Raw genomic sequence first — 26,668 nt, forward strand, 5'->3', positions numbered from 1 at the left:
CTTTGTAATATAGTTTGAAATCGAAGTGTGATGCCTCCAACTTTGTTCCTCTTTATCAAGATTACTTTGGCTATTCAGGGTCTTTGTGGTTCCATACAAACTTTGATAGTTCTATTTCTGTGAAAAATGCCATTGGAATTTTCATAGGGATTGCACTGAATCTCTAGATTGTTTTGGGTAGTAGGGACATTTATACATATTATTTCTCCTAATCCATGAGTGCAGAATATCTTTACATTTATTTGTGTCTTCTTCAGTTTCTTTAATTAATGTCTTAGAGTTTCTAGTGCATAGTTCTTTTACCTCCTGGGTTAAGTTTATTCCTAGGTATCTTATTCTTGTTGATGCATTCGTAAATGGGATTATTTTCTTAATTAATGTATAGAAATGCAACTGATTTTTGTATATTTTGTATCTTGCAACTTTACTGAGTTTATTCTATTTGTTGTTTGGTGGAATCTTTAGGGTTTTCTATCTATATAATAAAAGCCTAAGCCAGTGTTATGGTGGAACAACCAGAACGACCAGTCGCTATGATGTGTGCTGACCACCAGGGGCAGACACTCAATGCAGGAGCTGCCCCCTGGTGGTCAGTGCACTCCCAAAGGGACAGCACTGCTCAGCCAGAAGCCGGGCTCAGCTGGTGAGTGCAGTGGTGGTGGTGGTGGGAGTCTCTCCCGCCTCCGCGGAAGTGCTAAGGAGCAGCGAGCCGAGCGGTAAGGATCCTGCCATTAAGGAGCAGTGAGCCGAGCAGTAGGGAGCAAGCAGGTGGGCGGTAAGGAGCGAGGGGTCCCGGACTGCGAGAGGGCACAGGCAGGGCTGAGGGGATCCCCCTTCCCAGTGCACGAATTTCATGCACTGGGCCTCTAGAGTGCATGTGCGTGTGCATATATATATATATATATATATATATATATATATATATATATACATATGCCTAAGTGACCGAACTACTGGTCGACTGGTCGCTATGACGCACATTGACAACCAGGGGGCAGATGCTCAACGAAGGAGTTGCCCCCTGGTGGTAAGTGTGCTCCCACAGTGGTATCACCGCTCAGCTGACCAACAGGTGCCAGACACAGGGCTCACAGCTGGCGAGTGCCACTGCAGTGGCGTGAGCTTCTCCCAGTCGGGACTGACTGGGGTGAAGTGGCAGGCACTGTGGGGCTGGGATGAGTGGGAGCGGCAGGTGGCATTGGACTGCCGGTTTCCGCCCGATCCCTGCAGGCCATGCTGAGGGACCCCACTAGTGCTCAAATCTGTGCACCGGGCCTCTAGTATATAATAACATGCCATCTGTAAATAGTGGCAGTTTTACCTGCTCTTTTCCTATTTGGATTCCTTTTATTTCCTTTTCTTGCCTAATTGCTCTGACTAGGACTTCTAATACTATGTTGAATAAAAGTGGCAAGAGTGGGCATCCCTGTCTTGTTTCTGATCTAAAGGAAAAGCTTCAGCTTTTCACCTTGAGTATGATGTTAGATGTAGGTTGTAATATATGGCCTTTATTATGTTGACGTACCATTCCCTCTGTACTCACTTTCCTTGAGAAGTTTTTATCATAAATGAGTATTGAATAATTTCTCAACATCTGTTGAGGTGATCAGAGGTATTGTTATTCACATAATGAATAGTCAGAATATTATCTATTTTGTGTTTTTGAAGGTAAGGTAGCTGGAATATTTATGAAAAGTCCAACCCTCTCTTCTGACCTTTAGTCCCTTAGGCAAATCTAGAACTGTTTACTAAAAGGTTATTGGTAGCTACTTGGGTAGAAACTTGTTAAGGAGTTATTCCTTTTAGTTTTAAAGGGAGGCAGTTTCACTAACAGTACAGTCAGCCCATTTTTTCTTCATATAGTCATTTATGAACAATATGATATATACAAAATATAATGTTTAAGAATTCCTTTAAAAATTGTAAAAATAATGTTTCAAACTCTTTTATATATGGTTTTGCTTGCAATCGGATTAAACTTAGGCTGTTTCATTTGTTCCAGGAATAATGCTACAAGGCATTTATGCAATTTACTGAAAGAAACCTGTACCAGATCTGCAGAAAAGACAAAAAAGTGTAAATATCTTTCTTGTTCTATGTGATTTTATCAATTTAATATTATTTTAATGTGGGGATTCAGAGTGGAAGAAATAGTCCTTTCACCATTTAGTTTTAGGCTCTCTTAAGTCAGAGATCAGATGGTGGTTTGAAAAATCTTTTAAACATTTTTTAGATGATCTTTTAAACAAACTAAAGATTATATCTTAGTGTGACAGGAGGGATGGTTTTTTCTTCTTAAAAAATTCTTAATACTTGCCTTATTATATGTGTGGCCTGTTCTTTCTTTATGACTGTATCTTCCTCTCCCATTGAGGCCATACTATCTTGGTTCTGTTTAGAACATTGAGTAATTTTCTGAAATTTTCATCTGGATTCTGTAGAGTTCATTTTCAGTCATAGGCATGTTTCCTTTGTTTGATAGTATTTTTTCATAGGTATCATATAGATTTTCGTCCCTTATACATCATAGATAAAGGCAAGAACTATCTATACTAAATAAACTACATATAAAATGAGTTTGATCCTAATTTACCTCCCTTGGTTTAGTGGTTGAATCCTCTTTTCATATTTATAATTGTATGGCAGGTCACTTAGCAGTTTTTAAAGTTTTCGCCTTGCACAGTTGTGTCTTCTTTCTGCCCCTTCTGCTGGTTTTTTGGTATTCTGGTAAATTTTGTAGAGTATATGATTCTTAGTAATTTTAGTCAACAAACTCAAGCATGCACAAAATTTTTATATCTTAATATGTTTTAAAAATCTTAATTTATAAAAATCATAATGCTTTGATTCTGCTGGCATGAAAAAACTTAATCTTAGTGAATTTGTGAAATTTTCTCCTTTCCCTGGGGTTATATCTAAATTTGGGAATGCGCATGTAATACTATGTGGTAGAGAGGGACATTTGTTTTTCAGTCATCTAGCCATTGAGTCTTTTATCAGTTCCATTAGTATTCAGTTAATGGTCCACATGGGTTGCTGCTGAGTTGTTCCTTGTACCTGTTGTCATGACCCAACCAGGTCCCCTGGTTTTCTGTGCTCTATCCCACCATGCTCCTTTGCACAGGTTGTTGAAACCAGGGAAACTCTGAGTCTAAGGCCCAGTCTGTGAAAGTGGGAAGATTGAAGGTGTTGGTGATAGAATGCAATTCTTTAGTACAGATAGTTTCTGAGGAATAAAGAAGGGTTGTTGCTGTATATTAGGTAGTTGAAAATGAGACAGTGAATAGGTGGAGTTAGAAGTTTGAACTATCTGTTGAAACACTGATGTGTTCTGCCTCTGTTTTCTTAAGATTTCCAGGCTTTTAATATTCAAATAAAAATAGTTCAGCTCTTGTTCCATGTGCTATGATTAGTTTAGAGATCTCTCCAGTATTTTTTGTTTGAATATATTTTTTATTGATTTCAGAGAGGAAGGAAGAGGGAGAGACAGATAGAAATATCAATGATGAGAGAAAATCATTGATCAGCTGCCTCCTGCACACCCCACATTGTGAGCCTGCAACCTGGGCATGTGCCCTGACTGGGAATTGAACCCCGGCCTCCTGGTACACAGGTCAATGCGCAACCACTGAGCCATGCCAGCAGGGCTCTCCAGTATTTTTGAAGGGTTTAGAGTACTTCTTCTAAAGTCAGTTCATGTACCTTCTAAAGTCAGTTCATGTACCTTCTTTTTGGTTGTTTGGCTCCTTGTTGACATTTGAGTCTGCAATAGCTGCTCTTTTGTTTTGCAGCTGTTATTGAGAACCTGGAACTACTACTGGCCAATTCAATGTGGTTTCTGTGCTGCTGACCTCATTTAGGGGAAAAACCACATTTTCTTATACTGCCTTCTACCTTAATCCCCCACATCACTACCTACCAACTCTGACTTTACTGAAGGCTTGAGTAGAGTTAGAGGGAATCATTGCTCACCTAAAATAAAACACAAAAAGGTCATAAGGGATTCATAGGGGGTTTCTCTTTGGGGCCATTCTTAAACTTACTCTTCCTATTTTAAGATTTTCTTCCTTTCTGCTTCCTCAGAGATAGAACCACAGACAAGCGCAAGCTCTACCTTTCATGTACCTCATGAATCTTAAATATACAAAGGGAAAAAACACTTTATAGAATAGTTGTTAAACCTCTATTCGTTGTAAAGGCTAAAATTATAAATATATTTTACAAAACTTGAATAAATTCATAGTAATTTTATGAAAGGAAATTAGAGATAATTGAACAGCACCAAGTTTTTGAGGTTGATATGAAGTATAACCATGCCTCACTATGAAACTGCTTTTGGTGCTACTTTAAAGGGCTCATAAGATATAACACAAAATTTTAATGTTTTCTGAGGCATTTTACTATTATCTTGTTGGCATCGTGTTTTAAAATTTAATTTTAAATATTTTATATTAATAATAGATGAATATGAACGAGAAGAAACTAGGCAAGTTTATGTGGACCTAAATAATAACATTGAGGTAAGTGGTAGTGAAAATTTAATATTTTAAACAAAGTTATTTCTAAGCAGAGTGATAGCTACAAAGATATAGAAAACTGTTCTTGCCAAAGGGATTATTATTTATTTGTTGACATATGATAATACCACCAATAAAATCCCCCAGGTTCTATATGATGAGTGTTAATATTTGTCACTGGGTAGCTTTTGAATTTACATGTAAGTGACATTATTTAACTTAATTTATCAAATATTTATTCTGTGTCAGACACTAGCACATTGTGACACAAAATCATTAATTTGAAAAACATAGTAGTTTAATGTAGTATCTGGTTCCTGCTTAACCTGTCTTATTTCATCTCCTGTCATTCTCTTTGCTTCTCTGCTGAAGTCACTCTTATGTTTCTCAAACTTGCTAAGCTCTTTCTGATCTTGGTTCTTTCAATTTATTCCCTTTGTCTAGAACTTTTGTGTCCAGAATCTTATGCAGACTCATAAGCTTTATTCTTTTTAATTACCTCCTTACTACTTTATCTAAAATATCTTTCTATTAAATTATAATCTCTTCACCTCGTTCAACTTTTCTGAAGAGCACTTAAAAATACATGACAATTACCTGATGTACATATACATGTGTGTATTCTTTTTTATTCTGGAATATGTTAGTTTCAGTAGGATAAGAACTTTTTCTTATATTTTAAGTGCCTAACACAGTACCTGGTATATAATAGATACTCAGTATCTGTTTATTAATTGAATAAATAAATTCATCCAATTTTATAAATCAAGATTTGTTGAATGTTGAATGAATTGAACTCATGCTGCCAGATAATGAACTTGTAATTTGGACTCCTATGGGAAGGAACCTCACAGAGATTATGCTTTAGTGGGGAAGACAGATATTAAATAACTAAGTAAAAGTAAAGATAAAATTATAGATTTTGATACTAAGGCTATTAAGTAAGTGGTAATCATTTTTATTGCTGTTTGATATTCTATAACTTGTCTGTAGTACCTAGCATCTGAGAAGCTAATACAATAGACAATACATTTTTACAAATTATTGGATTATTGAAAGTTATAGGGGTTTCATTGTGCAAAGTTGTATGGTTTTAAATCTAATGACCATATAATAGAAATTTATTAATATTTTTATAGTTTGAAGAGAGCTACTTAAAAAAGTCTTAAGTATGATTCTTAAAAGTTAAAACTTTGTATTTCAGAAAATGGTAATAGCTTTTGAGGAACTTCGTGTGCAAGCTGAGAATTCCAGACTAGAAATGCATTTTAAATGTAGGGATCCTATTTAATTTTTATATTTTTATAGATATAAAAATATTTTCATTAGATTCTGTTTATATTTTTATTACATTCTGTTAATTTGTTAATGTTTTTATACCTTCAACTTGATGCCTAACTCTTTTAATTTTTGTATTGTATGCGATTTTGTAAGCCTCTCAGGATCTTGTGGAATGTGACAGTGAATTGACATATGTTAAAAAATATGTTTTTGATTTCAAAGCTACATTTTTTCTTAAATAAAACTTACTATGGTTTGTATTTAATTTTTAGAAGTGTGATTTGGTCTTATTTTTACATTTCTTGGTGAAGTTGCATGTAAAAATAACAATATGTATTTAAAATCTGTTATAAGGAACTTTTATATATGTGCTATATAAAAGTAGAATTTTCTTGAGTTATTGTTACTTTGCTATTAAATTCACTATTTTACTAAAATTACAAAGAAAACAGTTTTTGCTTGTTAGAAACATTTGGGATTTTATATCTAGCTAAGTAGATTTAAAAATTTTAAGTTTTGTTTGTTACACAATTATATTAATACTAGAGGCCCGGTGCATGAAATTTGTGCCTGGGTGGGGGGTGGCCGCCCCTCAGCCTGGCCTGTACCCTCTTGAAATCCAGGACTGCTGGCCCCTAACCATTCTGCCTGCCTGCCTGATCACCCCTAAGCACTCTGCCTGCCTGCCTGATTGCCCCTAACCACTCTTCCTGCCGGCCTGATCGCCCCTAACCACTCTGCCTGCCTGCCTGATTGCCCCTAACCACTCTCTTGGGGGCTGCCGGCTGGGGTGAGGGGCCGTGGTTGTTCTGGTCTCTGATCATTCTGCCGTTTCGGTTGCTGGGCTTTTATTATATAGGATGTTAAAATATATTTGTTTTACTTTTAAAGTAAAGGAAGATTATGAAAAAATCCAACACCTTGAAGAAGAATACAAAAATGAAGTAAATGACAAGGAAAAGCAGGTATGTTTTTAAAATTAACTTTCTGTATACTTTGTATTTGCTAATTTATAAAATATTTAAAATTCCAAAAGAAACGTATATTTGCTGACTGCATGGTAGATTTCTATTAGATAATTTTAATATTATATATATTTAAATAATCAGCCTTTTCCATAGCAGAATTAGTTCCATTGACTCAAATATGCACATGTGATGAATGCTAGTCCTTTTAAAATATTAATCTTCTACATTATTTATATTAATGAGTAATAGGACATTGCTGCAGAAATAGTTTATTTTGTGAGAACTTCTGTTCAAATAACCTCATAAAATGTAAAAATCACTCTCCCACATTGACCACTCAGCCCACATTTTATAGTTTATTGTGAAATATACTGTTCATAACACCAATGAAGGTGAACTAAAAATTTTTTTCTTTCTATTAATGTTACATAGTGTTAGACTTAAAAATGGCAAGTCTTTGTTCTTTGACATCACAAGAATGTTGGTCTCAGATAATTATTAGGCCAACTTTATCAGTTTCAAGCCTTCTGCTTTACAGTGGAAAGCAATATATAGAAAGGAATCCTCTTTGTTTCCTATTTTTTTCAATTTTTCTTCTCTGATTTGCCACATGACACCTTGTAATGATAGATAATAGCAATATCTACTTAAATAATAGTAGCAAAAGTTAATTGAAAGTACAGAGAGAAGATATTAGAGTTTTATTTTAGTTCTGGTTTAATGTTAGAATAATTTGTGTCATGCTTAGATACTTTGAAAGAGTTAGCAATTTTCTATATTTTAACTGAATTTTTAAACCAGATTTTTAAAAGGAGGTCTTTTTAAAAGTTAAAAGTGTGCTTATTATAAAGAACATAAAAATAGAATGCAGTTTTAAAAAGCTTGTTGGCGTTTTGAGTGTATGGGCAGAGCTTATAGATTGTTGGGGTTCCCTGTAAAATGATGGTATGGCCAGCTAGTGTTTGTGCTGGTGACTACTACATGTTGTCATCGTTACTACTACTACTACTACTACTACTACTACTACTACTAGAGGCCTGGTGCACGAAATTCGTGCACGGGTGCGGTCCCTAGGCCTGGCCGGCAATCGAAGTGTGAGCGTATGGCATGGAAGGACAGGTCCCAGTTGATCTCTGGGCCCTGGGCAGCACCTTGACCCCCTGGGCCCCTACGGCGCCCCCTTCCACCTCAGTCACGGTGTCTGAGTCCCCACACGGAGATGTGGTGAGCGTGGCTGGACACTGTGGGCCAGGGCGAGTGTGGGCCTCTGAGCTGCCCAGTGGCGCTGCACAGAAGCTGGACATGTAGCGCGCTCTCTCCCGGCTGGCCTCGCAGACCGGCTCCTGCGTGAACCCACAGGGAGCCTGACCAGCACCTGCAGTCCCAGTGGCTGCAGCCCAGCTCACCTGAAAGAGGCTGCACAGGTGCGGGGCGGGCTCCTCGTGGGCGCCTGGCACCTGCGCTCGAGGGCTTCCCTGGTTCGCAAGCCCTGGCATCCCAGGGGAGGGTAGCAGGGAGAGTGACAGTGAGCTCAGCCGTCACCCTGCATTCTCACTGCACCTCCTCCTCATCACCCCCGCCCCCAGGTAGCTGGAGAGAGGTCGCAGCGCGTTGCTGACACCTGCCATGTTCCATGCCACCCCCTGGTGGTCAGCGCACGTCATAGAAAGCGGTTGAACTCTCGGTCTCCCAGTCGAACTCCTGGTCGAACGATCACCCAAGGGGACAATTTGCATATTAGGCTTTTATTATATAGGATTTTTTTTTTTCCTCATCAGGGCCAGAAGACCTGTTTTATTGCCTGCCAATATCCATAAGCCCCTTGGCAACTCCACCTTCCTGCCTGCCCCTCTCAGAATTTTAGCCATCTGAATATTTTCAGTTCTGTGTATGAAGCATGATCTTTTGATCCTTTATGTCCTTGTATGAGTCTAGAACAGTGGTTGCCAACCTTTTGGACCTCATGGATCACCAGTGGTCTGCAAACCACCAGTTGGCGACCGCTGCTCCAAAGATTTCCTTAAACCAGTGGTCGCCAACCTTTCGAACCTCTCAGACCACCAGTGGTCCTCGGACCACAGGTTGGCAACTGCTGGTCTAGAATGCTTATTTCCCCATGTTTGCCTAATTAATTTCTATTTGTCTGTAATACTCAATTCAGTCCTCTTTGAGAAGGATTACTTTATTACATCCCCCAAGATTGATAAAGGTGTTCCTTTCCCAATTCCTATAATCTTTTTGCCCTATCTTCTTACCTAACAATAGACAAATATGTAAATTGACCATACCCCAGCTATGCCACCAGCCAATCAGGAGTGGTATGCAAATTAACCCAATAAAGATGGCAGTTAATTTGCATACGTAGCCGCTGAGTGACAGCAGCAGGATGCTTGTGTCATTGCCATGGCGACGACCAGGCATTCTGCCCCACCCCCGGTCTCTCAGGGCCTCTGGGCAGTGTGGGAAGGCGGGGCCAGAGCTGAAAGAGGCGACTCTGGGGCCTGAGCGGAAAGGCAGTGCTGGCAGCCAGGGAAAGGAAAGCTCATTCTAGCATGAATCTTTGTGCATCGGGCTTCTAGTTACTAATATATTCAAGTAGAGTTGTTTGTTTACTAGTCTAGGCTATGAGTTTTTTGAAGGTTAGTTCCTTTATGTCTCAGTATTCAATGCTTATGTTTTCTGGAATGGTGAATATCTGTCTTTTTATATATATAAAAGGCTAGGCGACCGGCTGACCGGTAAGTATGACGTGGACTGATCACCAGGGGGCAGCTGCTCAATGCAGGAGTTGCCGAGCGATAGCAACTTTGCATAGTGCCCTCTCACACGCCAGGACTCCTCAGGGGATGTTGGACTGCCGGTTTCAGCCCGATCCCCGCAGGCCAGGCCAAGGGACCCCACCTGCCAGAGGGGCCCTGCTCACTCTGCAGATGCCCTTTGAGCCCCAGTGCCACCTCAGATGCCGCCGGCCAGGAGGGACCCCGGGAGGTTGGCTCCAGGGCGTGTCCAGCCTTTCTTGCCCAGTCCTGCCTCGAGGCCACCTTCTAATTAATTTCCTTTTGATATTCACGAACCCATGCACCAGGTTTCTAGTTTATGGAATAAATGAACCAAGTAGATTTTATTATATAATCTCCTCAGTAATAAGTTAAAATGCATACTATAATATTGGGTGTGTCATATTATAGTAAGCCTCACCTAATGTCATCAATAGGTTCTTGGAATAAAGTATAATGAAACCAATTTACCATAGGCTAATTGATATAAACAAAAGTTATGTTCCTACGTCATCTCATCAAAATTATAACGAAACAACATTGAATGAACCATTTTTGAGGACCTGCCATAGTTTCTTAATTTAATAAAGGATTTTTTGGGCAAGCATGTACTAAATACTAGGCACAGCCATATAAAAATATATAAATAAGTACATAAAATAATCATAGGTAATGATAAATGCTAAGGTGTTATATTTTATTTTTCTTACCTATAATATGTTATTTAAATATTTAATTTTAGGTATCACTGCTATTGATCCAAAACAATGAGAAAGAAAATAAAATAAGAGAGTTAACATTGCTGCTAGAGGAATCCAGAGATAAAGTGAATCAATTAGAAGAAAAAATAAGTAAGAATTTATATAATAAAATATAACAACGTGTCTTATGTATTCCTCTTTGTTATGCTTTAATTTTTGGCTTTCATTACAGTTTTGTTGTAATGCTTTCTAGAACTGTAATTCTAAACCTGGGTGAACCTGTACAAGGAGAGCATAATAGAGTTACTTAAGGAGCTTTTTCAAAGTACATACACTCCTCTTTTCCTTTCATACTCTTATTTAGTTTCAAAAAAGTGCTCTATGAAAACAGGGATCTGTGTCTTTTTGTTCACTGATGCATTCCAATAACAATTGATTATTTTAATGTTCTTTATATTTCATCCTGAATTTTTATCCCTTTTTAGGGGAATGGTTTGTTGGATGATATACCTCCCGCATTACACCAGTTTTAATTTTATATAGGTCATTTATAGAAGTTTTATTTAGTTTATGGACATCTTCCTTACCTCTTTTCATTTTTAAAGATTGATTGATATAATATTTATTTAAAAAAAACCCATAGTCAGTAATTAGAACATCTGAAATCTTTGCAGGTCCAAGTCTGGCTTTTGTTTATTCTGCTGAATTTGTTTGTGGTGTTTTATTTTCCCTTGTGTTTTTTGATTGTAGGTCCTATAACTTCATCTGTGGAAATTCTTTAAGACCTGGGTTGGAAGTATATTTTTACAGAGAAAATTTGCATTTGTAGCTCTGGGATCCTGGGAGAACTTAGGAGCACTTCAAATTAAGTTTTGACTTGCAGTTTTTTTTAGGGCATTCAAACAGCATACATTCAGTTCCCACACACACCTAAGGACTAGTTTGTGGTTATAATTTCTCAGAGAAGACATTTGGTTATCAGACAATAATAGATAGTATCACAATGGACACCATAGCTTGGCCAGCATGGCTTAGTGGTGTGTTTTTTTTTTTTTTTTTGGGGGGGGTATTCCTCACCTGAGGATATTTTTCCATTGATTTTTAGAGAGAGTGGAAGGGAGAGGGAGAGAGCTAGATAGAGAAAAACATCAGTGTGAGAGAGAGACATCAGTAGGTTGCCTCCTGCATGACCTTGACCAGTACTAGAAATTGAGCCTGCAACCAAGGTATGTGCCCTTTGACTGGAATCAAACCCAGGACCCTTCAGTCCTCAGGCTAATGCTCTACCCACTGAGCAAACCGGCTAGGGCAATTCTATAATTTTTAATAAATACCTGTCCAAATTAATAATCAAAGTGTCTATATGGTCATTTATAGTGGCTACATGTTATACAATTGTATGTATGTACCACTATAATCTATCTCCTTTTGGATATTTAGATTGTTTTCAATGTTCAGCTATTATTAAAAATGTAGCATCGAAAATCTTTATATATTCACCATTGAGTGCTTGGAAAATAACGATCTTGAAAAGTCAATAAAAATTGATGATGACCAATACCAGCGGTATCTATATTTGCATATTTCTCCCTCATTTTGGGGTATCTAATAGAGAAAAAAACGTAATTGTTACAAGTTATTTGTTTTCTATTAAGTACTACTTATCTACAATTTTCTTTTTTAGAATTACAGAATGAAAACTTAAAAGAATCAAATGAGAAGCATGATCATTTAACATCAGAACTAGAAGATTGTAAAATGTCTTTGCAAAGAAGTGTGGTATGATTTAAAAACTGATTAGTGTGTGATAAGTCTCACACTATTCATCAGTCAACAAATATTTATGGAATGATAATACTATGTACAAAGACCCAGATCTTCAAATAGAGAAGATACAATCCCTGTCACAAAATGCTTATGGTTTAATTAGAGACATTAGTTGAAAGCACATTAAAATATAACTAAAATACAATATCATTCATGCTAGGTACCAATAGTGTAATTAAGGCAAAAATTGCTTCGATAGCAGTAAGAATTATAAGAATGCTGCAGGCTGGATGAGCTAGGAAGTCTCCATGGAGAGGTTGAGACTTTAGGTGGGCTTTGGAGGAATGGTGAACTGAAATAAGATTAGTAGGTGGGGTAGAAGAGGGGGGTAACAGGATAAGGAGTGACAGCAAATTATAGAAGCCGAGGAGTTCAGCATTTTTTTCTTAAGGGCCTTGGATCATTGCTTTTGTTTTCTGCTTTATTTCATTCAGAGTACTCAAAAGGCTTTGGAGGAAGATTTACAGATAGCAACAGAAAAAATACATCAGCTCACTGAAGCAAAAGAAACTCAAATGGAAGAATTTAATAAAACTAAAGCTGCTAATTCATTTGTGGTTACTGAACTTAAAACTACCATCTGCAACTTGAAAGAGTTATTGGCAACAGAACATCAGAGGTAAAAATATTTCTTATTTAGATGAATAAAAAAGGCTTAATATTCAGTGCCATTTTCTATTCATTGTCAACTGACATGTAATTCCTATAACAATTGTAACCAGTCTTTTTTTTAAAGTATAAACTGGGAAAACATTTTAAAAGTTTGTATTGGGTAGGCAGATATACTAGGAAAAGATAGCAGGTGTTTTCTAGGATCGTTCCCATGCATACTTTGCCATAGAGTCAAGCTAAATAGATAAGCTGATAAGTGCTGATGCAGTTACATGACATATTTAAACTGGGTTATTATTGATTTCATAGAAATAACTTCTTTTGGGGAAGTGAGGTTTATTTTACTGAGGTCTGTAACATTCTTTCTGATTTATAAAATTAGAATTTAACCTGGTACAAAGAACATACTAAAATATTTTTATTAAATTAATGGATTAATGAGTTAATGAATATGATTAATTATAAAATAAGCTATTCATTTGCATTTCATCTGAAATAGTTTGTCTAAAATGTGAGTTAAAAACTTGCTGTTTTTCATTACTTTATATTAAGGAAAAATTCATATAAAGCAGTGTTATGAGGCCTCGGTAGTTATTTTTGTCTTATTAGAATTAGGGTTAATTAGGATGAAAGAAACAAGTTTTTCTCTGAAGTCATGGACTGGGCCTAACAGTATTTCTTCTCTACTGCTTGTGTCTTGTAAAGGAAGAAAAGCTAGCTTTTCTAGCTCAGCTAATCTTATATTCTTGATTGACCTATCTAGTTGATTTTCAAATTTTTGAACTGTAAGCGATTTTAGATGTCATCTGTTCTAATTACCTCAGTTTTATAGATCAGGAAACAGAAAGGCAGAGGAGTTGAGCAAATTGCATGTGTTTTCATAATTATATTGTTCTTGAGGCAGAATTCAGTATTAGTAGTAGTTACATACTCAATCTCAAAGTTCTAGGATATATATGATTACCATAAATAATTAAGAAAGAGAATAATTGTGATCACAAGCTTTTATGTAGATTAATTAATATACAACTATATATTTATACTAGCAATATTTTATTTTGAAGTGTTACACTATCCATCACAGAGTAGGTACTCAAAAAATGCTGTATAATTGAATGAATGAATCTCTGCTAAGATATATTGCACCAATTTTAGATATTAGATGAATTCTCACTAAAAGAATCTTTTATATTGCAAATTAATAATATATTTTACAAGATTGGAAAAAAGTGAAGACCAATTGAAAATACTTACCATGGAGCTTCAGAAGACATCAAATGAACTGGGTAAGATTTAGAGAATTATATGTGTACATGATAATATTAGACAATTCTAAAAACATAAACACTATTTCAGAATAAAATGTAGTTTCTTTGTCATTTACCAATATTCATTATTTGATAATTTTTTGATTTTTCAGAGATAGAAAAAAATATAAACCTTAAGGAAGACTATTCAGTTCATTATGCAGTTCAAATCTGACTATTTTGTGTTACATATTTAAGAGCCATCTCATTGCCTAAGTTCAAACTCTTTAAATATGAGCTGTCTTTTCATTGCCCATTTAAACGGGTGTATACCAAGTTAGTTAAAGTTAACTGTAAATATAAAAACTTTGTCAAATAATTTTTTTTTCAGTTTCTTTACTTGGTATAGTTTTCAGTCTGATGTTGCTGTAAATAGTTTTTAGCTCCAGTGACCAGTTTTGTGTGTATATACCCATGTTTGCTTTCACTCTAAATATATAAAAGATTCTCCCTCTTGTGTTTTCTATTGCTTCTACTGCTTATTATTAGACTAGTGGCCCAGTGCACAAAATTCATGCACATTAAAAGGGAATTAGAGGAAATATTTTAGTATTGCTATTTGCCCTTTCTCTATAATAGAAGTGTCAGAGATGAAAGAAAATTAGTAAAATGTATATGAAAATTTCCCTCCTGTCAGAGTCTGGGGCATGCCACAGGACCCAGAGTCAAGTCCCTGCCCACCCGCACTTGCCTCAAAATCACGCAAGACTCAGACCCGGCCAGCCAAACCCCCGTCAAGCCCCGCAGGGCGGGGGGTGCAGCCTCAGGTCCCCCGTTAAGCCCCACCGGGTCAGTGGCACAGCCTCAGGTCCCTCGGCCCAGCACCGGGTGGGGGGTGCGGCATCAGGTCCCCCGGCCCAGCCTCAGGTCCCCCATCACGGTGCCAGAGCAGGGGGGCATGGCCTCAGGTCCCCCAACCCCGGTGCCAGGCAGGAGGTGCGGCCTCAGGTTCCCTAGCCCAGTCTCAGGTCCCCCAGCCCCAGTCCGAGGGCACGAGGGTGTGAGGTTGTGACGACCATTTGCATATTAGCTCTTTATTATATAGGAAGGATACTAGAGGCCTGGTGCACGATTGGGGCCTATTAGGGCCGTCTCGCCCAGTCCTGATCAGTCCCGATTGAGACTGATGGGGGTCGGAGCGTCTGCCCCCGGGTGGCCAGTGCACATCATAGCGACTAGAGGAACAGTCAAATGTATGGTCGAATGAATGGTCAGACACTTAGCATATTACGCTTTTATTATATAGGATTATTTTGATGTGAGATAATATAACTATGGAATTCAGACTTAGATGTTATTCTTCAGTTAACTTTGGATATATAATTAGGAACATAATAGACATGGTATTTGTTCTAATGAGATTTAATTAGGGAGACATATAAAACAAATAATCACAAAAAAACCATTTAATTACAAGTTGGGATAAGTGCTGTGAAAGAAAAGAAAATGATTCTATAGAAGAAAATGATAGGGCCTAATGTAGATTTGGCAATCAGGGATGGTTTTTAGCTGAAACCTAAAAAATAAGTGAGATTTAGTTAGGTAAGACATGTGAGTTAGAGCTTTTCTTTCTTTTTTTGTTAATTCTCAATGGAGGATATTTTTTTCATTGATTTTTGGAGAGAGTGGAAGGGAGAGGAGAGACAGAGAGAAACATCAATGTGAGAGAGACACATGTGAGAGAGACATATCAATTATTTGCCTCCTGCAGGTACCCTGACCAGGGTAACCTGCAACTAAGGTATATACCCTTGACCAGAATCAAACCTGGGACCCTTCAGTCCACAGGCCAATGCTTTATCCACTGAGCCAAACTGATTAGGGCTGGAGAGAGCATTTCAGTCAGAAGGAAAAGCATGTAGAAATGCTCTTAGGTATGAAGGATTTTTTTTAATTCAAATGACTTCGTGAAAGCCTTTGTGATTGAGCATAACAAGTGACATGGAACAGGGAATGAAATTTTTGGGGTAATAAGGATCAAATCAGATAGGGCCAAGGAAAGGAAATTTGATTTTATTCTAACAGTGAAGGAAAATCATTGTAAAATTTAAGTAGAGGAATGACATGATATGGTTCAAAATCACTAACTCCTCTGTATAGCAGATAAATTTGGTGGTGGATGGGAAGTGCTGGTAGTGAAGAAAGAGTAAAATTGGAGAAATTGGATTGGAGACTATTTGAGTGGTACAAATAGTCTGAGAGGGTATCTTTTAAAAATGGAATCATATCACAATTATGCTAGCAGTTGGTGAGTCCATTAAGGACATTTTGTTTGGTTTCAGCTCTGAAAAATTTTCTTCTTTTATATCTTCTCTTCTAGTGTCATTGTTCTCTTATTCCCTGTAAGTGGATTTTGGAAGTTCTGGATCTATCCTTCATGCTTAAAATTTTTTTCTTATACTTTCTATTTTTTAGTTCTTCTCTGTGGAATTTGGGGAAAAAAGGTTTTGGGTTTCCCCTGCTAATTCAATCTTTGTTTATTTTGCTAGTTTTGAAAAATTAGTTGTCAAATTTTAAATTCCCAAGAACTCTTAAGTAATTTATTTCATGGATATAATATGCTATTGGAACATACTAATGTTAACATACTTAGCAAAATATCTGCTTCTACTTGCTCTATTAATTCTTTCTCCTTGGATTTTATCTAATTCTCTTAATTGAATTTGGTTCTTCTCTTTCATGGTTTTGCTTTTCTTCATTAATTGTTGATTCTTAATTGTTTGCTCATTCAAGTATTTGAGAATTCATCTTCACCCACATGTATGTTATAATCTGCTTCATTTGATTATGGGAATGAGATGGGAGATGCTATAAGGAAGGATGGGCTTGGTAGCTTGTCTTATTGGGCATAGGAGTTTTCTTGCTTAAAGATCAAGACCTATGTGGGCCACTGCCATGTCCCTTTGGCCCCAATTCCCCAAATCCTTGATTTAACATGAGGCTGTGTGGTGGAAGATGTGGTCAGCTGGTCTAGTTGTTTAACAGAGACTTCATTGAATGAGTATGGGTTTTACCCCCCACAATCCTTAACTTTTTGGGTTAATGGTAATGAGTCTGGTTTTATATATAATCTTTCTAAAACAATTATGTGATTGGGGGTAAGAGTGTGGAGACATGCTAGTTTTTTTTAATATATATTTTTAAAATTGATTTCAGAGAGGAAGGGAGAGAGATAGAAACATCAATGATGAGAATCATTGATTGACTGCCTCCTGCACGCCCCCTACTAGGGGGGATCAAGCCCACAACCTGGGCATATGCCCTTGGCCAGAATTGAACCTGGGACCCTTTAGTCCGCAAGCCGATGCTCTATCCACTGAGCCAAACCAGCTAGGGCAAGACATGTTAGTTTTAAAAAATTAACTGTTTTTATTTAAAATTAAACTTAATGGTTAAATAAGCTTTGCATGTGACAGGTTTTTCTTTTAGGGTCTACATTGGCATTTCATACTTTGTTGATTTTTTTCTTTAAAGACTGTGGTCAATGATTATAAGTATTTTGTTTGTTTTGAATAATATATAGTTATATTTACAACAATTAAAAACTCTCAACAGTGAGGAAAGACAGTGTTTCAGATATAATAAAATTTAGGTGACAGTTAGACATCGTTTGGGAACTTTGTAGATAGTTAAAAAATGTAAGGAGGAAAAAAACCCAGGGGGTGTGGGCTGGAAAGATTTTATAATTCATTAGTCTGATGTTGAATTCATGTAGGTATAGAAAGAAAAGCATTGTAAAGCATTATTTAATGTGACAAGAAGGAAGGGTGTCGGAAAGAAAATAGGAGCAGGAGTTAGGAAACAAATCTGAATAATGCAAGGTCTGGAAAATCAAATCGAGAAAAGTAGAGTGGTTAATAGTATCAAATGCCAGAAAGCACCATAATGATGACAAAGAATTACACCACAAAATGGTTATTTGTGATCTTTGAGATATTAGTTCTGCATGGGGTTAAAAAAGAAGTTTGTAGGTAACCAAAAAGGAATAGAGGCAGAAAGGTCAATCAGCTCCTTTTGTTTTGTATTCAAATAAATATTTACCTGTGATAAGGGAAATTAAAGATTCCTCAGCAGAGAGTCAATTTATATTGTTAGTAAAGAAACTGAAGTCTCAGAGGAGGTTGGAATGTTGAGGTACAGAGTATAATGGTTAGAGTTAGCTGGAATTAAGTGGGTTACTTAAGTTTGGAGTGAAGATTAAGAGGCCAGATATTTAGAGAGGGATGATGAGTTGAAAGTAAAAGCATACATGTTGAATGACCACATTCCAAATACAGATATTGCTTATTTTGTTTAATGAACTCTGGGCTCATTGGTTGTGGAATTAACTTTATAGAAACATCCTATATAATAAAAAACTAATATGCAAATTTTCCCCTTGACTGGGAGTTCGACCAGGGGGCGGGGACAGCCTGCCAACTGCCCACAGCCCCTCCCCTCAGCCAGTCCCACCCCAATCAACCCCCCCACCCCGATCAGGGGCGGGGCTGCTGGCCAGTCGCCCCCAGCCCCTTGCCTCTGGCCATCCCAGCCCGATCGCCCTGATTGGGTTGGGTCGGCTGGACCCCACCCATGCATGAATTTGTTCACCGGGCCTCTAGTTATTAATATTTATCTATGATTTTTGTGTAGTTCCATTTGGACTTCTGGGCAGTGATTTTCAACCATTTTCATCTCATGGCACACATAAACTAAAATTCTGCAGCACACCAAAAAAAAAAAAATTTGCCAATATGACGAAAAATAGGTATAATTTTGATTCATTCACAGTGGATGGCTATTGTTGTATTGGTTGTTGTCATTTTTTATTTGACAATATAAGGAAAGAGGTCAGTGCCCCTGACCAAATAGTCAGGTATTGCATGTTTAAAAACTTTTTGCAGCACACTGCTGAAAAATTGGTGATTTAGGGTACTCTAGTTACATGAATTCATTTCTTAGTTTTCCCCTTTCAAATGGTATTATTCTTGTTTCTCCTTTCCTAGTCTTTTAATCCAGCTTTTAACACATTTATATTCTTTTGCTTGCTTTAGAAGAGATGACTAAGCTTAACAATAACAAAGAAGTAGAACTTGAAGAATTGAAAAGAACCTTGGTAAGTATTTAGTTTCTCTTAATATAGAGTAATTACTACTGACTTAGATTCTCACACTATAGATGTTTTATGCTAGTTATTTTTTCAGATAAACTATTAAAAATGACATTTGGTTTTTAGTAAAGCCACATTCTTACCTATACTAATATTTATACATCTTGATAACTGTCTACATGTCTTTAGAGGGCTTTAAACAATTTTTTAATTTATTGGTTGTTAAGAGAGAGAGAGAGAGAGAGAGAGAGAGAGAGAGAGAGAGAGAGACAGACACTTGTTGTTCCACTTGTTTATGTATTCCTTGGTTGATTCTTATATGTGCCCTAACCCAGAATGGAACCATGATCTCCTGGTCAATGGGTCGATGCTTAACCACTGAGCGACATTGGACAGACTGTTGAACATTTTTGTTTTTGTGTTAACGAGAGTTATTTGCCTGTAGTTTTCTCTCCTTTGATTGTCTTTGTCAGCTTTTGGAATCAGGCTAATGCTGGCCTCATGAAATGAGTTGGGAAGCTTTTCTTTCATTTCTGTTTTCTAAAGAGATTGTGTAGAATTAGTGTTATTTTTTCTTTATACATTTGGTAGAATCCTCCAATGAAATCATCTGGACGTAGAAATTCTTTCATTGTTATAGAACTACTCTGGTTACTTGCTTTATCTTGGGTGGTTTTTGTAGTTTGTGGTTTTTGAGAAATTAATACATTTCACTGAAGTTGTCAGATTTCTGTGCATAGAGTTATTTATAATATTCCCTGTTATCCTTCTAGTAAATTTTTATGCTTTGTGAGCCATGTGGTCTCTGTTGAAGCTATTCAACTTTGCCGTTAATAGGGCAAAATAGGCATAGATAATACATAAATAGATTGGCTATATTACAGTAATGCTTTATTAAAAATAGGCAGTGGTGGATTTGGTCTCTAGAATGATGAATTCATTTCTTGGCACATTAACACATTGCACACCAGTAGTTTTATTGCTAGCTTTCCCAGTGGCCAGATAAGTTTCTATTGAACGAGTACAAAAAACATTTTATAAAGTATTGTACTTTAAAAAGATATTAGCTTGTAAGAACATGTAATAACTTCAAAATGCAATGGGTATTTAATTTTAAGGCATGCCTTTAACATTTATGTAAAACACTGTGTAATATGAAAACACGAGAATGCTCGTGATCTGCCTGTAATGTGTTAAGATGGTATATTAACAAAGTGAGCCCATCCTGATGGAATGATGTAATTTAAAACTGTTTCATAGGAAGAATGCAAATATTCTTAAAGATTTTAGAATAGTTAAGAGAAAAGTTAGGGAGTAATGGTAACTCTCTTCAAATATTTACCAGTTGTCATGTGAAAGAGGAATTGAACTTTTATGTGATCAAGGAAGGCAGAATAATGACTATTGCATGAAAATTATAGTAAAGCACATTTTTGTGCAATTATAAGGACAAACAGGATTGATAGAATAATGAATGACTAGTAAATGCTAATAAATTGAAGGGATTTATACATAAATTAAGGTTTGACTTCATATGGTCTGTATGATTTTTTTTTAAATAAGAAAATTCCAGGGCTCTGTCCATTAAATCCTGTCATCATACTTTGTTTTGGAATTTACTTAATAATGACAAACATTTTCTTTTAAGAAAAATTTTAGCCAAAGGGCAACTCATTATTTCTCCCCAACTTTATTTAGGAAGTTGGATTATTTTGAATATGTGTGTGCTTTGATTGTCATGATTTGTTAATATTTTTAAATAGGCAGAAAACCAAAAGATTTTAGATGAAAAGAAACAATTTGAGAAGATTGTTGAAGAATTAAAAGGAACAGAACAAGAACTAACCGGTCTTCTCCAAACCAGAGAGGTTTGTTTATAAAGGATACATTTTTCTTTCACATATTTTGTTAGTAGAGTATAGATTATAGAATACATTATGCTGTAGCCATTATCTTTGTGAAAGGCTTCTTCACAAGATTTATTTTTATTTTTATTTTATTTTATTATTTTTTAAAAATATATTTTATTGATTTTTTACAGAGAGGAAGGGAGAGGGATAGAGAGTTAGAAACATCTATGAGAGAGGAAACATCGATCAGCTGCCTCCTGCACACCCCCCACTGGGGATGTGCCCATAATCATGGTACATGCCCTTGGCCAGAATCAAACCTGGGACCCTTCAGTCCGCAGGCTGATGCTCTATCCACTGAGCCAAACCAGTCAGGGCAAGATTTCTTTTTAAAGTATGTGTTCCTGCTACATTTAATATGCTAATGATTGATTTAAAACATATCTAGAAAACTTCCATCTACACTAATAAAAGAGAAATATGCAAATTGACCATACCGCTGCAACACCCACCAGCCAATCAGGAGTGACTATGCAAATTAACACAACAAACATGGCACGTTAATTTGCATATGTAGGTGTGGAGTGGCTGGGGGTGGGGGAGCTGCTTGCGCGCATGCCAGCGCCAAGCGGCCTGCATCCCAGGGATAGGCGTCCTTGGGAGCCAGGCCGCTCTGAACCTGTAGGCCTGTGTATAGGCCTGGAGTGGCTGGGGTCCTGGAATGACCCCCCTCCACCCTCCGGCCACTCCAGGCCTATGTGCGCAGGTGTGGAGCAGCCAGGAGCAGGGTGGGAAAATCCCCGGGACCCAGACGCTCTGAGCCGGCACCCGTGCAAGCAGCTGGGGGCAGGGCGGGAACATTCCCTGCAGGGAGTGAGCAGACAGCAGGGCCCTGCTTGTCCCTGGCCATGGCAGCAAGGGGCAAGCAGTCCTCCACAGGGTCCCCACAGAGAGCAGACACCAGGGCCTGCGGTGGCGTCAAGTAGGCAGGTCCGCAGAGAGCAGAGAACCACGGGGAGCAGGCCTAAGCCATCAGTAGGACACCCCTTGAGGGCTCCCAGATTGGAGAGGGTGCAGGTCATGCTGAGTGACCCCTTCCCCCCCCCCCCCCCCGTGCACAAATTTCGTGCACTGGGCCCCTAGTGCTATATATAATGTGGGAGAGAAAGGTCAATATTTAAGGTATCAAGAGTATGTACACAATGCCATAGCTTGTAATTATATTTATTGATACAGTGAGTATTTCTTAATCAATACATTTAAAAGTTAGCCTTTATTAAGTTATTAGTTTACAGTAGTTTTTATAGTGCTCATGTTATAATTTTAGAATGTCATTTATTTGAAAAAGTATGTTTTCTGTCCATAACAGCATTATAACTACCTTTTTATAATAATAACAGCTTAGTATTTAAGATGCTGATTTTATTAATATGTTTCTTCTTAATATTATAGCATTTAATTTAATTTAATTAATTTATTTTTTAAAATATTTTTTATTGATATCGGAGAGGAAGGGAGAGGGGGAGAGAGATAGGAACATCAATGATGAGAGGGAACCATTGATTGGCTGCCTCCTGCATGTCCCCCACTGGTGACCGAGCCAACAACCCTGACATGTGCCCTTGACCGGAATTGAACCCTGACCTCCTAGTTTATAGGTTGATGCTAAACCACTGAGCCATGCCGGCTAGGCTATGTAGCATTTTAATTGAAATTACTTGGTAGAGTAAAAGTGACAAAAATATTTTAAAATGTGTAAATATAATTTTACTGGTTGAGCTTCAGAATATCAAGATGAAATTTACTTATATTACATTTGTCATTGCTCATTGTTTTAAATTATAATGGTTATGGCACTGAATCTACTTAAATTTTAAAAAATTGATACATTCTTACCACATTTTTGCCAAATAAATGACTTACTTGCATAGAGTGACCACATTTTTTTAAATGAGAATATTGTAAAAACATTTGCTATGGTTATACACATTTATTTTTCAGAAAAAAGTACATGATTTGGAAATTCAATTGACCACCATTGCCACAAGTGAACAACAGTATTCAAAACAGGTTAAAGAACTGAAAACTGAGCTTGAAAATGAGAAGTATGTTTTCTATCTGTCTATGAAATAGCTTATGTATTCAATTATTAAGTTTTCTAGTATTTAATAATAAATTAGTGAATTATGTTCAATATTTATTTGAATGAGCTTAAAGTTGTATTTTATTCCTAAAGATCAAAATAATTTATCAATTTTATTGCTAAGAGAAGTACATATTATTTACATAAAAAGAGTTCATCACAAAGTTAAGAACTGCTTAAGATTAAATATTCCTTTTCTTAGAGATAGTTGGTTTCTTAGGAAAAAAAATTTTTATTTGCAGTTCTAACTAGTTATTTTGATTGATTTGCTAAATTATCTCATTGGTTTGAATTGATGAAATGCCAGTGAGAAAATACAAATTCATTTCTTATATTGTCCAAATAAAATATAAAATTGAATGATTTACCTACTCAATAAGTTTAATTTTGAGAAAAAGTGAGAAGAAAAAATTATTATGTTATTATTTATAGAGAGGTAAACTCAAGTAGCCAATCTAGTGGTGAGCATGATTTTTTTCTTTTTCTTTTTTTTTTTTTTAAATATATTTTATTGATTTCTTAACAGAGAGGAAGGGAGAGGGATAGAGAGTTAGAAACAGCGATGAGAGAGATATCGATCAGCTGCCTCCTGCACGCCCCCTACTGGGGATGTGCCCACCACCAAGGTACATGCCCTTGACCGGGAATCGAACCCGGGACCCTTCAGTCCACAGGCCGACGCTCTATCCACTGAGCCACCCCGGCCAGGGCAATGATTTTTTTCTTTTTGGTTGCTTCTCAGCTCTACATAAAAATGAGAAGTAAGAAGTTTATTCAGGATCTTGTTTCTTTCCTTTCAGCTCCCATTCCCTCCTTCGGATATGTTTTCAACAGTGCTTTTTTAGGGGTTCTGGATAAAGTTTATCTATTAACCAAAATCCCTTTTGATAAATAGGCTGATTAGTTATTTATACTTTGGTATAAATTTGTTATCTTCAGTTTGCCTTTTCAACCTTTCATTTTTTTAAATGAAAACTTTTATTTATTTTTTGATGAATTTCCATTAAAATAGTAGGAGATAATAGGTGCTCCTGAAATCATTCCTAGAGCCACACATTCCCCTTCATTTAAAATTGATCCTTGCTGCAACCAATAACAGCAGTAATCTCTCTTCCAATGTAGAGCATGAGGCCTCCTAGTATAAGAGCAGTTTAAGTATTTGCACAAAGGTTAAACCTAGTTTTTGTTATTTTAATTTAAAATAGGTCATGCCTCATATATTACTTTAATCAAATCATCAGAAGCTTGAAACAGTTTCTAAGAGACAGTCTATTAGAAAGAAAAAATATATGAAAAATATATACCCTTCAAAATTTGTGGAAAAGTAATGGGGGGTAATGATGTGGGGAGTATGCAAAGAAATATATGACATCATGAAAAACTTATAGAAAAATTTCAAACATGTACAAAGTAGAGATGTAATAAACAAGCATGTACTTGTCACCCAGCTTCAGAAATTAAGTAGTGGCCAAACTTACTTAATTTATAACCCTAGGTTATAATCCCTGCTTTCCTATAAAGTTATTATGAAGTAAATTTCACATCGTATAATTTCATACTTAAATATTTTGATATGACATATTTTTTAAAAATAGGCTTAAGAATACTGAACTGACTGCAAGCTGCAACAGGCTTTCACTGGAGAATGAAGAACTAGCACAAGAAACAAGTAAAATGGCCTTAGAACTTAATAAACAGCAAGAAGATATTAATGTGAGTTGAAAAAGAAAGTACCAATGACTTATTTTTCTTACCTGTAAAATTAGGGAGTTAGAATAGATGACCTCTAAAGATTCTTTTAGCTTTCAAAGTCTAATTATCTTGGAGCTGATACTTTATTTTAGAAGAAAAATATACATACTGATTTTACATGGTGATAATGAGCAACAGAATATAGAGGCTACCCAATGATAAAGTTAATTAATTTTAAGCACCAAGATTTATATAAAGTATTCAACAAGTATTTATTAAGTAATTTATATGAGACACTGTGGAGGATATGGTGATGAATAAAAGGTCAGCCTCTTTAGGAGCTTATAACTCAAGAGAAAAAAAATGCTCAAATAGCTTAAATAAAATAGTATATGTCTTGTTTTTGGGACAAAGTGTTATCTGCATCCACAGGATCACTTCTGCTTTGGTGGAAGAGAAGGCTTCAGAGAAAACGTAGCATTGATTTTAGCCTAAAAGATAAGTAATTATGAGTTCAGTAGGTAACAGTGAGTGGAAACACATTCCTAGAAGCCACAGCAATATAAACAAAGGATATGTCTCAAACTATCATTGGGAAACAGCAAATAAGACTTGTTTTGTTAGCTGCTGAATAGAGATTGTTAAGGAAATGAAGTTTGGAAAAGTAGTGTGGAACTATGCAAGTTAGCCCATTCTCTTGCATTATATATAACTAAATGAATTTTATGCTGACAGATAAAGGTCTTAAATATTAGTTTCAATTTTATTTTTGTTGCAACAGGATAAATAATATGAACAATATTGATTATTTCTTTAGAATAGCAAAAAGCAAGAAGAAAGGACATTGAAACATATAGAAAATCTGGAAGAAACAGAAACACAATTAAGGCAAGACTAATGAGTTGGTGGCCTCTTTTGTCTGGCAAAGATTTTAGTATTCTTTTCTATTAATTTATTATAGTTAATTTAGATTAAACTTATGTTGAATATAATATAAAGTAAAAATGAGACTTAAATTACTGCTTTGGAATTCTGCTTAAAAATAATGTTGTAATGTCTATTTTATACTCAGCATTGAAATAGTGAGATTAGACACATTAATTTTAAAGCATCATAACTTTCTAATATTTATTATTTATTAACTAAGAAGATACACTAATCATATGTCAGAAAATTTAGAAGAGAAATAAAAAATATTATTTTAAGCATTAGCCATGTTTCTAGGCATTTTCACAATCATCTCTTGTAATGTCTATATACCAGTTAATCAAGTGGATATGACATTTTTTACTTTGAGTCTTTCATATTTTTGGATATTTATATTTTACCGTTTTTCACTATCATAAATAATCATACCTAATAAAATGGTAGTCATCATCATCATCATACCTAATAAAATGGTAGTATGCTAATTACCATCACTCCGCTACGCCCACGATTGGGCCGGCTGGAGGCGCGGGGGCGGGACTCAGGGTGGCCAATTGGCTGGCGGTAGGAGCGGGGGGGGGGGAGGGGGCAGGGACTTGCGAGTCCCCGACCCCCGCTCCTCCCGCCGGCTTAAACGGCCGGTGCTGCGGAAGACGCTGGTGGCGGAACTCGGGGTGGCCGATTGCGTGGCTGCTGGCACCAGTTTTCCGCCAGCAGCAGTTTTCCTCTGTCCACCCACCCGATCGGAGCGCCTCCCGCTCTGAGTTCCTCTCGGGGTGGCCGATCGTGCTGGCGGGAGGCGCTCTGATCAGCGGGTGTCCAGAGGAAAACTGCTGCTGGCGGATAACTGGTGCCGGCAGCCAGGCGAAGGAAAAGTCTATTGCACGAAACTTCGTGCAACGGGCTCCTAGTACTGTAGTAAACATCTTAGCACATACAGATCTTTTTCTTATTTTGAATTTGGTAGGATAAATTTC

At 36.7% G+C, this 26,668-nt stretch overlaps 1 protein-coding gene across 1 annotated transcript in view; it reads left to right on the plus strand.

The window, feature by feature from the left end:
- The window catches only part of SYCP1 (synaptonemal complex protein 1), a gene marked incomplete at its 3' end in the record, with an annotated part of 71,184 nt that overhangs the window by 13,159 nt on the left and 31,357 nt on the right, over positions 1 to 26,668 (plus strand). Inside the window, exons 8-20 of the mRNA XM_079761740.1 lie at positions 2,003 to 2,076; positions 4,462 to 4,520; positions 5,722 to 5,791; positions 6,690 to 6,763; positions 10,286 to 10,394; positions 11,929 to 12,023; positions 12,506 to 12,690; positions 13,902 to 13,969; positions 19,024 to 19,085; positions 20,843 to 20,947; positions 22,931 to 23,034; positions 24,668 to 24,785; positions 25,582 to 25,652. Coding sequence (XP_079617866.1) covers positions 2,003 to 2,076; positions 4,462 to 4,520; positions 5,722 to 5,791; positions 6,690 to 6,763; positions 10,286 to 10,394; positions 11,929 to 12,023; positions 12,506 to 12,690; positions 13,902 to 13,969; positions 19,024 to 19,085; positions 20,843 to 20,947; positions 22,931 to 23,034; positions 24,668 to 24,785; positions 25,582 to 25,652 — 1,194 coding nt within the window. The remainder of the gene's footprint in view (positions 1 to 2,002; positions 2,077 to 4,461; positions 4,521 to 5,721; positions 5,792 to 6,689; positions 6,764 to 10,285; positions 10,395 to 11,928; positions 12,024 to 12,505; positions 12,691 to 13,901; positions 13,970 to 19,023; positions 19,086 to 20,842; positions 20,948 to 22,930; positions 23,035 to 24,667; positions 24,786 to 25,581; positions 25,653 to 26,668) is intronic.

This window comes from Cnephaeus nilssonii (assembly GCF_951640355.1).
Source record: "Cnephaeus nilssonii genome assembly, chromosome: 21".
NCBI lineage: Eukaryota > Metazoa > Chordata > Mammalia > Chiroptera > Vespertilionidae > Cnephaeus > Cnephaeus nilssonii.